At 38.3% G+C, this 15018-nt stretch overlaps 1 protein-coding gene across 1 annotated transcript; it reads left to right on the top strand.

Annotated features, from left to right (window-relative positions):
• Nucleotides 1–2835: 2835 nt before the first annotated feature.
• gpc2 (glypican 2) lies at nucleotides 2836–15018 on the top strand. The gene is made up of 11 exons (XM_083566118.1): nucleotides 2836–3283; nucleotides 5454–5612; nucleotides 5781–5915; nucleotides 8636–8811; nucleotides 9220–9300; nucleotides 9969–10134; nucleotides 12080–12210; nucleotides 12397–12570; nucleotides 12931–13067; nucleotides 13443–13612; nucleotides 13694–15018. The coding sequence occupies exons 1-11, from the start codon at nucleotides 3103–3105 to the stop codon at nucleotides 13915–13917; spliced, it is 1734 nt and encodes a 577-aa protein (XP_083422244.1). The 5' UTR covers nucleotides 2836–3102; the 3' UTR covers nucleotides 13918–15018.

The raw sequence follows: 15018 nt of genomic DNA, 5'->3' as shown, positions 1-15018 counted from the left end.
TTGTAAAGGGTCTACATACTTTTAATTGTATACATTCATAATAACAACGAAACGCTGTGCTTTTTAAAATAAAGAAAACAGACGCTCTCTGCTATCTCTGTCTCCTCTCTTTACAGATACATAAATAAAGCAACCTGAATCTCAGTAAATACCTTTCTAACAGACATAATGAATATATGAATAGAAAGCTCGAAATGTCTACTTTTAATTTTATGAACCAATTCACAAAACAAATATTCTCTGATGATTTCATACGAATGAAAGTAAGCAGAGGTACAGTTTCTCCAGTATCACCTCATAAATCGTTCGCGTGGAAACGTATAGGAAAGGTTCTGTTTGGTGTCCTGATGTATGTATCAGCTTGATGATTTACGTAATTTAAAACACCATAATTATTTTTATTCATTTACAAGAATATTTTATCTTTATACTCTATGTTGAGTATAGTTTCACTAATAATAGGCATACATTTGCATAAAACGTCCATATTTGTCCATGCCCATGTTGAGTATTAAAATTGTGAAAAGTATTAATTTAAGCCCTAATATTCTGACTTGAGGTCCAGTTACCAGTGTGACATTAAAACAGGTAGCAGATATGGCTACTTTTTACTTAAGTACATGTCAGAGCCCAATTTCTTTACTATAACTTGAGTAAAATACTTTTATCAAAGTATTTTAAAATGAGTACTTTTACTAAGGTGAAAGATGTGTGTAATTTTGCCATGTCTGGTGCAGTCAGGAGAGGCAGTGAGGCACTGTAAACCAATGTAAATGTAAAGTTTAGCTGTTTCTGAAAATGCTAATTTATTGCTACTGCGGATATACTTAACTGTTCAGTGGGTTGACGCTGAAAGATATGAACAAACGTAAATGTAGACTAGTGAATCCAGGTTTCCTGAATCAAAATTTAGACAATTTATATTTAAAATGCTGTATTATCTCATATTACCAGTATTGCCATCCTGTTTTGTCATTTTACCGCTTTCACCTTCTACCCTAGACCATCCCAAAGAGACATTTGATGTTTTTATTTGTACATTTTTAAAATGTGGAGGAATATTTGAAAGGTACAAATGGTAAAAAAAAAAAAAGCAATGGCTGACATTAATTAGATTTTTCCATTATGTCCTAATATATGTTCAGATATTTTCCCCCTGCCTTAAAATGTTTTTCTATATGCCATACCTCTGCCCTCAGGCAAGTGTACCTTTTTACATTGGCATTTACAGATACCCTACTTGGATACAAACCTTGCATTATATTATGTTTGTTACTATTTTAAATGCAGATGTCAATACCTGCACAAATGATTCATTCAAGCGGTGCTTGCCCTTACAGGCCGAGCTCTATTGTATCCCACATCAAGGCTCCTGCCCTACCCCCTCATGGCCTATGACCTCACGCTAAATCAGTAAGGGATTTCAGAGTTTAATGGTTTCTCCCTCCCAATGCGGAAAATATTGAAGCTTGGGAGGAAGTCTTTAGCGTCATTGCGTGCACACTGAAGGGCATCCTTTGCATGCAAGAGCCCAAGGGATTTAGTGTCCAGTGAGAAGTGTGACAAAAGCTAAAAGCTAAAAGTCTGGCAGAAATTCATGTCCTGGAGGTAAACCATAGGCAGTCTCTGACAGATTCATGTTGTGTAGTTGTAAAGAGACTGCTACTGTTTATACTATTTAAATTGTGTGAAATAAGTAAAAATATTGTGTATAATAAAGTGCAATTTTTAGAATGGACTCTAACGTGTTTTTTTTATACAATTTTATATTAATTAGATTACCTACTGCTCATGTTTTTTTTTTATGCCTTTGGTGTTTTAAAAGGTTTCTTCACATTTTTTTCCATCAGAGGCTGTTCTTTGCTTTTCTATTTCCTGCTTATCTCCCGCTCTACAATGACATAATATTGTAACAAATTGTGTTTGTGATCAATCTAAGTAAATAAAACAGATAAATGAATAATAAAGTGAGTTTTGCTGTGTTTAGGAGCAAACTTAGGCATCATTTATTATAATTAGCCAGCGTATACTAAAATACACACACTGTCCTGCTTATGGATTTTCTAATTGTTTGGATATGTCTTAAAATATTTGGTCAATGGGTATGATTTAATGTCTGTCTACATAAAGATTTTCTAAATGTTTTATGCTATTAGAATAGAATGCAAAGCACATTTTACAGAGTGCATTGGGAGTTTACACTGTGCTGATGACAAAGAAGGAAGGGAGGAAGTAGACAAGATATTGAATATAGACCACCAGGGGTGAATATTAATTACAGTATTAACTCAAATACTGTGCTAATGTTTTTTGATATATATATAGAGAGAGAGAGAGAGAGAGAGAGAGAGAGAGAGAGAGAGAGAGAGAGAAGAGAGAGAGAGACAAGGAGGTGTGACTCTGTCATCACAAAACACATATACATAAATAATCTGTAAGCTCTTTGCTCAGTTAGGATTTTAAACATAATCATTTTAAAGTTCTGTCCAATTTGTCAAGTATAAGATAATTTTTTTATTATGTTTATATTCTTGATTTTATTTTTATACCTATTCAGTATTAAATTAGCAAATTAAGGAACTCAGAAGTCACAAAACACAAAAAATGAACCTGACAAATGTACACATAAATAAAAGGTTTTACTTGATCATTGTATTAATTTGAATACATGCATTAAAATGCAATGCAATTCAGATTTTCTTTTAATTAAACATCTGACATCTGACTTGTTTCTCCTCCCCGTCCCACCATCTCTCTCTCTCTCTCTCTCTCTCTCTCTCTCTCTCTCTCTCTCTCTCTCTCTCTCTCTCTCTCTCTCTCTCTCTCTCTCTCTCTTTGTCCCATTGTTCTGCCCGAAGAAGGAGGGATGCTGGAGAATTGATCCCTGACGCGCACAGGAGACAAAGACCGGCAGCAGCAGGAGCTCGCGCACTGCAAGGACCCAAAAACACACACCAGCTAAAATTTCTATTATTTTTTTTTTTAGGTGCGCGCGCTGAGAGCTGCTTTTGGGGCTTTTTGCATTGTAGTGAGGGCGATGAACAAAAAGCAAACTTTACATTAGCCCGCTGTTCCCTTGTGTGTAAGTGTGGACAGTGGACGATGCTGCTAATGATGATGGGATTGAGCAAGACAGTGGTAGTCCCGGGGCACGAGCTCTTGCTCCTTGTACTCGCGTGCGCGCTGTTCAGCTCCGTTAGCGCGCGGAGCTGCACAGAGTCGCGGCGCGTTTACGGGGAGCGGGGCTACAGCGCGAACGCTGCACCTCTCAACGCCATGTCCGGTAAGAGCCCCACACACGCACACACACACATACACACACAATTCCCCCTACAGCACTACAGACACACACGCACGCACACGTTGAATATAGTCATATTTTAGGTGTGTTTTATTTGCATATAAATGTTGTACATGTTCCACCATGCAACTTGCAACTTATCTTTATATCTATAAAGCAATAAGGGAAAAAAACCAAAACAGACCTTCACATATACCTGTGTGATTATATCATATTATTCTGTTTTCAGTCTGATTCATTTATATTCTTTTTTTCCATCTCTTTCTCATTTTTTCCATTTTATAAACTTGACATAACCTCTTTCATCTTTCATTGAAACCTGCAGTACATTTCTCTATTCGTGTTACTTGAAAAACTCAAACATGCATAAATATCTTTTCTTGCAGTTGAAATGTACCAAAAATAATCCAGAACATTTGTATTATAAAAAAATGACAAATTACCTGTTCCTGATAAAGCGTGAGGGTTTTGTCCATGTTGGCCAATTAACCCAGTGGTGTGCATTATCATAAATTTTTTTTTAATGGGCATCAATGTGTGATTTAAAAAAATCACACAACTGACATACAGCTGCATATAAATTCTAGAAAGTCTATGAAATCTGGTTAATACGTTAAACATTAAAACTTTGATTTAAAGCTGACTGAAATGATTAATGAACATGTACCATTGTAGCAACTGTGAAAAATGTGTGTGTACTGAATTCTTTGTGCTTTGAGTATAGATCAATACTAGTGTGTTTGGATACATTTACATTTACTTGGCTGGGGGACTCAACAAAGAGTGTAATCAGCTTGTGTGTGTGTGTGTGTGTGTGTGAACAGACAATTCTCTGGAGTGTATTTTATTTTTAACAGTTGCATAGACTTTTTTGCCCAGAAATTTTAAGTGTGTGTGTGTGTGAGAGAGAGAAAGAGGTCCCGTGGGTCAGGGCAGCAGATGGTGAAAAGAGGGATGATGAAAGTCATTAATGGCAATGGAGGCGAGAACAAAAGGAGGAACTGAAGGTGTGAAGAGAATTTGGGATGAGACAAGAGGATTTACATCTGTGTGTGTGTGTGTGTGTGTGTGTGTGTGTGTGTGTGTGTGTGTGTGTGTGTGTGTATGTATGTGTGTGGGTGTGTGTGTGTGTGTGTGTGTGTTAGAGAAAGAGAATGAGCAGATCAATACTGAGCATGTGGATTAAGTTTCTGTATTTTAATCTCTAAACGCACATATTAAAATTCAAGAACCTTATTGTCATACACACATAGAATTCCCCTAATATAATGCTTACTCTCATGGATGCTACTGCCAAATTAATATTTATGCAGGATATTGGGCTTCACTGCAACCAGATGGAATATGGAATAAAATCGGAAATATTGTTAGGATTTTAATAGTGGTGTTTAAAAAGCTAAGCAGTAAAATTATATATTTAGAAGTTGGTATATTCAGGTCAATCCTGTAAAGTGTACAGCACTTTCTTGTGTATGTTGGAAGCATACAGCTGTGTATAATGTCTTGTATGTCATATAATTGGTTCCATGTATTGGACATATGGAGCCTCAGTATCTCAGTAACTCTGTGATGTATTCAGACCAAACTTATGCTAGATGAGTTTGTCCAGTGTTTCTGTTGTCTGTGGCCCACTGATGTAGTTAAAACTAAAGTAGTGGTTATGCTGTGACATAATAGGTGAACATTTTCTAGGTTTACATAGCTGTTACACATAGCTGAGATTTCAAACTAGTATAAGGTATGTGGATATGATGTTATCATGCTAATGATGCGATGTTTAGGACTAGCTCTAGTTCAAATTAATGCTAATTAATGATTGCCTTCTTTTTGAGCCACTGTATTTTGCTTGACGATTGGCTGATATATTTTACTCTGATTAGTTGGTTTGAAGTAAATAATTAATTCATTTATTGGTCTCTGTGGAATTTATTAGGAAAATGATCATCCAGGGATTGAGTTTTTTTGTTCGGAAGGTTGTGAGTACCACCAAGCGGCCCACTGAGCCCTTTAACCCGCAAATGATCAGTTGTTTGAATTCGACACAATTGTACGTCGCCATAAATGTAAATGTAAAATGATGTCCCTGTTGGCTGTGGTGTGTGTATTTTGCTGTGATTGGATTTGTTGTAATATATGGTGCTCTAATTGACAGGTGAACACTTGCGTTTCTGTCCTCGTGATTACACGTGCTGCACAAGTGTGATGGAAGAAACTCTGGTGCGTCAAAGTGAAGCTGATTTCCTGTCTTCTGTTGAGGAGACCAGCCAGTTCCTGCTGACAAGCTTCACCCACACACACCGCCGTTTTGATGGTATATTTTTTTATTTGTTTGCCTGCTATACTGTGTAACATGCTTATTAGGTACTTTAATCTTGTTCATACACTTATTGTGGGTACAAAGTAAATGCTATTTATGGTGAGCATTTTAGAGAAACTGTCTCAGTCTAGGTTTTTTTCCTTGTCTTCCTGTTTGTGTCAGAATTTTTTCGTGAGCTAATCGGTGTATCAGAAAAGTCAATGAATCAGATGTTCACTAAGACGTATGGACGCCTGTACACACAGAACACTCGCCTCTTCCAACAACTGTTCAAGCAGTTGAGGCAATACTATACAGGTACGTGCATAATATCATTGCTGTATCTTTGTGAATTTTGTGTGGTGTCTTATTTAGATCTACGGCAAATTGGCCTTTACAGCTACCCGAGCAGATTTATACCATATTGATATTGTAAATATTGCACACAAGATCTGTAAGAATATATGCAGGTGACAGTGTTTTATAAAGCTGCTGGGCCAGTAGCAGCTGCCAGAACAGCTTCGGAGTGAATTGCCATTGATTCTACAAGTCTCTGAGGCTGTACCCGAGTGAACAACACCATTCTCCCCAGAGATATTCACAGGAGGTCTTGAACCTGATGACCATGAGGCCCAGTGTGTACAATTTGACATTTTTATTCTTATAAAACCATTCAGTAAGACCTTACTTTACCCTTTGGCTTAAACTATGATAATCCTAGAAGAGACCACTCTCATCATGATAAAAATATTTTATCATTGGATATAATCATAAGAAGATAATCAGTCAGAAGGACAGTGTATTGATTTGTAGCGATGCAGACAAGCAGATTCACAACATGGCTACCGAATCAGTGCTGCACACAGCATAAGAGATGTTACTGTTCGTCTATATATTTATTTAAATATTTATATAGCATGTGGATGCGCCACACTATATTCTTGGTAAATCTGCTTGTTTTTTTAGTCTATATCCCGACCCTAAATAAAAGAAACCCTAAAACAGTGCATTATACGCACAATTTGGATTGTACGAAAATTTCCCAGGGCCCCACAAGGGGGCATTATAACACCGCTCATTGGGGGTGTGTAGTACGAGTTATAGTGGATTAGAAAAGGTCTTGTAAGGTACAGATCACAGTGTGTTGGTTCACCAAAGTGCTGTACATACAGTCAAAAGCAAGGAAATAAAACGAATTACATAGATGGAATTATAAAACATTGAAAGCACAGGAGAAAAGTTGAGTTTTCAGCATGCATTGAATTCAGCTAATAGAAAAGCAGTTCTAATTTGTAATTGTACAGTAATACAGTACAATACAGAAGGTTGTTCCACAGCTTATAGCTAAGTGATCTAAGTGATCTTTGTGGGTTATGGGGTATTTTTCAGCTTGGTTGCAGCAAGCTTTATAGACAAAAACTAAGATATTTAAATCAATATGGTAACAAACTAGCAAACAGCTCAATGAACGTAAACTTGGGGTGATGAGTTCTTAAAGACATGCTTCTCGTCTTTTATGTGCATGGCTGTCTTTATGTTTAATTGGTATGTAGAGTTGGTTGTCATACGCATAGTAAGACAAACCAAATATACTCATAATAGACCCTAGAGGTAACAGGCATATGGAAAATAATAGAGGTGACAGAATCAATCTCTGAGGTACCCCACAATTAAGGCGGGTCACGGAAGATGAATGGACACCTTGATTAACTGAAAAACTTCTCTTAGATAAAAAGCACTGTGATCATTTAAATACTATGCCACTCCAGTCAAGATAGAATCTGGTGGTCAACAAAATCAAAAGCTGAGCTTAAATCTAATAGCACCAAAGCTGCAGTGTCACCAGCGCCTGAGGTCAAACTTTTAATGAAAGCCGACTCAGTACTATAAAAAAAGCCAGACTGAAAAGTATCAGAAATCGAGTGTGTTCAGATAATTTTGCTGCTGTATAAAAATAGGTTTTTGAAAATTTTAGATAAGAATGGCAGGTTGAATATGGGTCTGTAATTCCTATATACAGCAAGATATATGGAAGTCACAGTGGCAGATTTAAAACTGTCTGGTACAGTCCCAGTCATTAGATTGTTAATAATGCTCAGAATGTCTAATCCAACAGTATTAAAAATCTGTTTTAAGAAACGAGAAGGTCAGATGTAATGAAAAGAACAGGTGGACATTAATTTTAAAGTGATATACTTACATCGCTCAAAATCGCACCATTGTTAGCAGGAAAATCTAGGATCAGGCACATACTCGTCTGAGCTCAAAGCTTTGACCTGTGTGGTGTTAATTTTGTCAGCAAAAAAATGTCTAAGGTTTTCACATTCAGAGGAAGAAGTCAAAAGCTGGGAATTACCGGACTGGTTGAGAACAGAGTCAGTCGTTGAAAAGAGAGTTCCGGGTTGTGTGAGTTTCTTTCACTTATGTCAGATAAGAATTAGTTTTTTCTGCTCTGAATGCTTTTTGAAGTTTTAATGAGGCAGCATTTCCAATTATATTATTTTACAAGCTTCATTCATTTTTTTTCATTCATTGGAATCAATCATTTGAAATAAATTCACATATGTTCATGGATATGAACAATTTTATTTGAAAAATTGTCTGCTGTGGCATTCACATAAGGTTTTTATTAGTAAATGCATTAAAAAGATGGAGTGTGGCAGGAGCATGCTGTGAACATGATTTTTGGGATGAACTTGGGACAGGTTTACAGTCTGAGCTTGTTCTGAAGAAATCCAAGTTCTTAGCAAGTAGTTCTTCTATTTCAGTGAAAAAATGAATCACAGGGATTTAGTAGTTTTGAAAAATTATCCACTAAATATACAGTATTCAGTAGACAACAACAAAAAGGTTGATTTATATACTTTGAAAACAGCAGAGTAGAACATATAGGATAAATCAGACAAATCCAGAGAGTAGACACTGTAATGGTGTGTGTGTGTGTGTGTGTGTGTGTGTGTGTGTGTGTGTGTGTGTGTGTGTGTGTGTGTGTGTGTATGTGTGTGTGTGTGTGTGTGTGTGTGTGTGTGTGTGTACAGATGGTGGTGTGCATGTATCAGAATCGGTGTCAGATTTCTGGACGGAGTTGGTAGAGCGGGTGTTCACTCTGCTGAACCCTCACTATCACTTCAGTGTGGATTATCTCGAATGTGTTAGCAAACACACTCAACATCTACAGCCGTTTGGAGAACTGCAGCACAAACTCAGCACACAGGTATTATATAGTTTTATTTATTTTTTTTGCTGCTCGCAATTTGTTAATTTTGATGCATTAATTGTTAATTGCAATGGATTCACGACCTTATACTCTTCCCAATTTTGTTTGGAAAAGCAATAAACGACAGATAATCACATTCCCTATTTTTGTCTTTGGTGCACAGTTATACAAAATGTAAAAAAATTTAATGGGTGAAATTATCTGGATCCAGATGTGCAAAGCTAATTGAGACATATGCTGGAATACTTGTAAATCTACTTGTAAATGTAGTCTAACAAGCAGTTCTACCAAACATTTATTCAGCAGATGACTATTTTGCACTAACAATCCCCTTTCTCTCTCTCTCTCTCTCTCTCTCTCTCTCTCTCTCTCTCTCTCTCTCTCTCTCTCTCTTGCCTGTTTTAGTTGTCTCGTGCTTTAATTGCTGCAAGAGCTTTAGTGCTGGGCCTCTATTCAGGCAGAGACATTGTTAACAAAGCCATTAAGGTAGGTGTTAATGGTTTTAATTGTTTAGTGAAAGATTTTTTTTTACAGCAGCCTGAGGAAAAATTTGGCAGCAACATAGCACATGTTCAAATCACACACGAGGATCGCCTGGACTGTTCCGTATGACACACCGACAGATTGTTTTCCAACATGCACAAGTTACCGAATGGTTTCAAAATTTTCAGGGGTTGAAAACTCTAGTCATCTTCAAGTGTTGTTCTCCTGCTCTTCTACTCTGCAAACTCGTCGAATAATGTGAAACGTCTCTTGAAAGATTTGCCAAGTTTTACTCACAATTTCATGTTTGCTCTTTGTTCTAACTTGCTGCCTTTAATGATATCACAGACGTGATAACGCATGTAGCACCAGTTGCAAAGCTCCCGATTTACAGAGTACATTGTTTTTTAGGACACTGACCTATGCAGATCGGTGCTCCATGTGACTGTACATGCAGCTTTGTGACGCCATCTGTTGGCGTGTTACAAAGCTAGTCTTGAAACTTTTTGATACCATCTTGTACACAGTAACTCTTCATGTCATTTAGTCATCGTGGCATGTCTTGAAAATGGAGAATAAAGGTGACAATAAATTGATAGTTGATGTATGTTACTATGTTACTTTTCCTAACGCTTTTAATCTCTCGGTTTCTCTTATCTGTTTTCCTATAGTTTAGTGTAAGTACAGACTGTGGTAAGGCCTTGATGCGTCAGATGTACTGCCCTCTTTGCGGTGGGATTCCCTCGCTTCGATCCTGCCACCCACTATGCCTCAACGTTATGAAGGGCTGTCTTGCTAATCATGCAGAGCTTAACTCGGAGTGGAACCGTTTCATTGGTGAGCAACTATCAGGGTCAGTGCTTTAGTCACCCCTCACATTTTAGCAACTATTTAAGTAGATCTTCTCAAGGGACAATACTATAGAAATGAAACTTCGATATGTTTTAGAGTAGTCAATGCATAGTTTGTATAGAAGTGCAGATTGACTGTCCTCTAATAATTACTCAACAATTATTGTCAAAATATCTGGCAACAAAAGTGAGTACACCCTAAGTGAAAACAGCTGTATGTCATTAAACCATCCAAAGCCACATGTCCTATTCATCATGTTTATGTTTTGGTCCTACTTGACAGGACCATGCAAATCAGTTTATCTTGTATTAGATCAGTTAAGATTTGGTGCTATTTTGTACAATTCTGTCATACTGACCACTGGATGTTCAACATGGCAGCTCATTGCAAAGACTCCCTGAGAATTTCAGAATAAGAACTGTTGCTCTCCACAAAGATGACCTAGTCTATAACACCCTGAACCAGCGTTACTGTACAGTGGTCAGGGTCATACAGAGGTTTTTCAAGGTTTTAAGGTTACACTCGGTACAGGCCTTGCAAGGGTCAATCAAAGAGGTTCAGTCCTCGTCCTTTGCGTCAGGTGCAGAAACTGGCTCCAAAAAACAGATGCATGAGTGCTGCCAGCATGTTTTAGAGGTTGCAGAAGCGCAAGGTTTTTAATGCTCAGACCATACGCAGCACACCGCAACAAGTTGGTGGTAGGCCGTCAGCCAAGAACTAAGCCTCTTCTTAAACAGGCTCACAAGAAAGCCTGCAAGCAGTTTGCTGAAGACAACCTATCCAAGAGCATGACTGGAACCTTGATGAGACTAAGATAAACATCTTTGGCTCAGATGGTGCCCATGTGTGGCAATGCCCTGGTGAGGAGTACCAAGAAAATTGTATATTGCCTACAGTCAAGCATGGTGGTGGGCTGCATGAGTGCTGCTGGTTCTGGGAAGCTGCGGTTAATTGAGGGAAACATGGATTCCAACATGTACTGTCACATTCTGAAGAAGAACATGATGATCTCTCTTCAATGACTGGGCAGAATGGCAGTTTTCCAACATAATAACGACCCAAACACACCGGCAAGATGACAGCTGCCTTGCTGAGAGAGGTGAAGTTGAAGGTGATGGAGTGGCCAAGAAAGTGGAACCTGAACCCTATTAAGCACCTGTTGGGCATCCTCAAGAGGAAAGTGGAGAAGTGCCATATGTCCAACATCCAGCAGCTCCGTTCCCAGCAACAGCCTGTGCAGCTGTGCAGTTTTGACATGTTTACTTATGGTGTGCAGTTATTTGAACAATAATAGCTGTATGTTGAGTAATTTTCAGAGGACAGTAAATCTATACTGCTATGCAAACTGCGCATTGACTACTCTAATTTTCACTCACTCACAGTACACAGTATTGTCCTTTGAAAACATATAATAAAATGGATGCTGAAATGGAGGGGTGTACTCACGTTTGTAAGATACTCTGGCGGCCATGTTTCCGGCCGGGGTGTTTTTGCTGGGAAATGGAGTTCGCTGTGTCTGACACTGAAATTGATATAATAAAGGGATTATGGTTGGGGCGTGTATATATTCAGGTGCTATTAATGGGACAAGAATACAATTCACAGGGTATGGTTGGACTATGACTTTAATGTAATTTGTGACTGAAGTAAGTCACAAATTAGTGACTTGAGGATTGTGGGAGAGGGCTTCACTTAGCAGGATGGTACAGTTTGGGTTATTTGGCTTAATAACAAAAATAAACAAAAAACAACAGGGGCATTGATGCAGCTGGGGTTACAGTTAATAGGCTGTGGGTACTGAGGACTAGGGACTAGGTTTCGATTTCAGGACTATTTAGTGAATGTTTTTCTAAAGTTGATAAGATTCTAAACTTTGCTTTCCATTCCGTAATAATGGTTAAAAGTACTTTAAAGTGTATGTCTGTGCCAGATTCTCTCCTTTCCCTGGCTGAGAGACTCAATGGACCATTTAATGTGGAACTGGCTGCTGATTCTGTAGCTGTGAAAATCTCGGAAGCCATCATGCACCTGCAAGAGAACAGCATTAGCATCTCCACCAAGGTAGAACACACAAACACACACACACACACACACACACACACAAACACACAAACACACACACACACACACACACACACACACACACACACACACACACACACACAGTCTTCATGGTATATACATTGTGTGTGTGTGTGTGTGTGTGTGTGTGTGTGTGTGTGTGTGTGTGTGTGTGTGTGAGTGCAGGTGTTTCAGGGTTGTGGGAATCCCCGTCCGGCCCCCAGTAAAAGCAAACGCTCACCAAGAGAACGAGAAAAAGAGCGTAAGACTGACAGGGAGCGAGACAGCAGGAGGACATTCAGGACATTCAGTCCAGAGGAAAAGCCAACAACTGCTGCAGGAACAAATATGGACCGGCTGGTAAGGCAAAGAGATAGTGTTGAGGAGATTTGTGTAGATTTGTACGAACATTTTTACATAAGTACATTTGTGCTAACTGTTCTGTCATAATGTCATAAGGTTATTTAAATGTTACAATTTGGCCTTTGTCAGATTTGCTCAAATCTTCACGCTTGCCCATTTTTCCTGCATCTAACGCATCAACTTTAAGCCTCAATGTTAATTTGCTGTCTAATACAGTATATCCCACCTACTAATAAGTGCCATGATGAGGAGATAATCAGTATTATTCACTTCACAGGTCATAATGTTATAATGTCACAATGTTATGCCTTTTTAGTGTACGTGTTAATGTTTTAATATGTGTATTACTGTGTTTAGGTGTTGGATCTGCAGCAGCGTCTGAGGCCGATGAGGGAGTTCTGGGTAATGCTTCCCCACTCGCTCTGTAATGAAGACAAAATGGCTGCGGATGTGACCAACGAGGAGCGCTGCTGGAATGGATACACTCGTGGAAGGTGTGTGTGTGTGTACTTTTTAATTGGCTTTGTCTATAACTGCACATTGGTAGTCTATGAGCACTTGTATAATCTTTTACACTATCGTACAGATAGTTTTGAAAAATAGTTTTAAATGCGCTCTTGAACATTGAACAATGAAAATTTATTTATGAATGTATATTCTAAAATATATGAAAAACTCAGTTGTTTCTACCTACATGAGGAATTTCATTTATTTACATGGGACATGTTCTTGACCAATTTATAAATACAGTATATGCCCATATCAATATATGACTAAAACATAATGCTTAATAGCCTATTGTTAACGACATACAGGAATTATGAACCATAAAGTCAATGTGCTGTTTCTGGCTGTGTTTGTGCGTGTAGATATCTGCTAAGTGTAACGGCTGATGGCTTGGTGAATCAGCTGAACAACCCGGAAGTGGACGTTGAAGGTTCTCCGGACATCAGAACCCGTCAGATCCTCATGGAGCTCCGAGTGGCAACGCACCGTCTCACACTCGCACACCAAGGAGTGGACGCAGACACGGTGCAAAGTGAGTGTGCCTACTTGAGGTTGGCTTACTAGACTGTGGTTGTTTCTTGTCATTTGCTTTTTCGTTATCGTGTGTGTCTAGGTGATGATGAGGACGGTAGTGGATCCGGATTGGTTGACAGGGAGGATCTCTACAGGAACGATTGGCCCAGTTCGCCACAAAACCCTGCCCACCCTTACAAGCCACGCCCTCGAGACAGGAGTCGAGCTAATGTTAGATCAGCCGTCCAGAGAACATTGTCTATTTCTTTCTTCTCTCTGTACATCTCTTTGCTGCTTTCACTTACTCTTCAGTGGACAAAATAAGCTGATGCAGTTAGCATTTACATGGTTAAGTAATGTCATTTCCACATGCAGACAGACTGAAATACAGGCTGAAAGTCAGACATAAAGAGGGAGAAATACTGAGAGAAAGAGAAAAATAGAGCGAAACTGAAAGATGGCGTTGCTGATAATCTCACACTGGCTTAGTGTGATTTAATTGTGTGTGTGTGTTATATGTTGGTGAATGTTTACACTTTATGTGCATTTGATACTCATTTTACATAAAGTTTTGGTGAACCAATCCAGTATCCACAATCTTAAACGGCACTTGCCAATCAGTCGAAAATGGAGTGGAAAGTACACAGTGACCTTTTGCTGTTCCAAAGGTTTCTGGATCGAAACATTGCACCATGGTCGCAACACTACAGTCTGACTCATTAGGCTTTAGCTAAGTTATCTAACTATCAAATTATTTAACCAGGCTAAGAAATTGTCAGGCTAGATTTAGATTAAAATATGATATGCACACAAAATATTTTTAATCTCTGAGCACAAATTCTCTAGGCCTAATAAAAGGACATTTCTTGCAATTAAAAAAAATTTACCCCTTCAAGAAAATTATATGTATGATGGTGAGGTATCTGATAGCCAGCAGGATCGGTTTGATGCTTTTTAAACATTTATGTTGAAATTTCCTGAAATGCCTTTAGAGGTTATGAATGGGAAGGATACTTCTGCAAAAATAGGACTAATCAGAAAGTGGAAGTCACTGTTCTTCTCCAGTAAGCCTTAGTGAATGTTTAAGCTGAATGTGTGGGTTTGCATGGCCACATGGTAGAACTCCATTTTATCGTAAGGTGTAGGATTACAGTTTAAATAGTTTGATCCCTGAGGTGGCTGCAGACTTTTATTCATTTTTGTATGTATGTGTGTGTTTGTATTTATTTGTTTGTTGTGTCTATATATTTATTTATTTGTTTATTTATTTATTTATGAATGGTGCAAAATCCTTATGTTTTATATGTTGAGTATCCGAGCTGTACAGTTTCCTAAATGTTTCTTTTTAGAACAAACCAATCCGACTTTTTTTTATAATGGAATTTTGTATGGAAACTCCTAATAAACAACAGCCTGTTCTCTAAA

This window comes from Silurus aristotelis, assembly GCF_946808225.1.
Source record: "Silurus aristotelis genome assembly, chromosome: 17".
Taxonomy (NCBI): Eukaryota; Metazoa; Chordata; class Actinopteri; order Siluriformes; family Siluridae; genus Silurus; species Silurus aristotelis.
The sequence above is the reverse complement of the archived record's forward strand: the minus strand, read 5'-3'. Positions and strand labels throughout refer to the sequence as shown.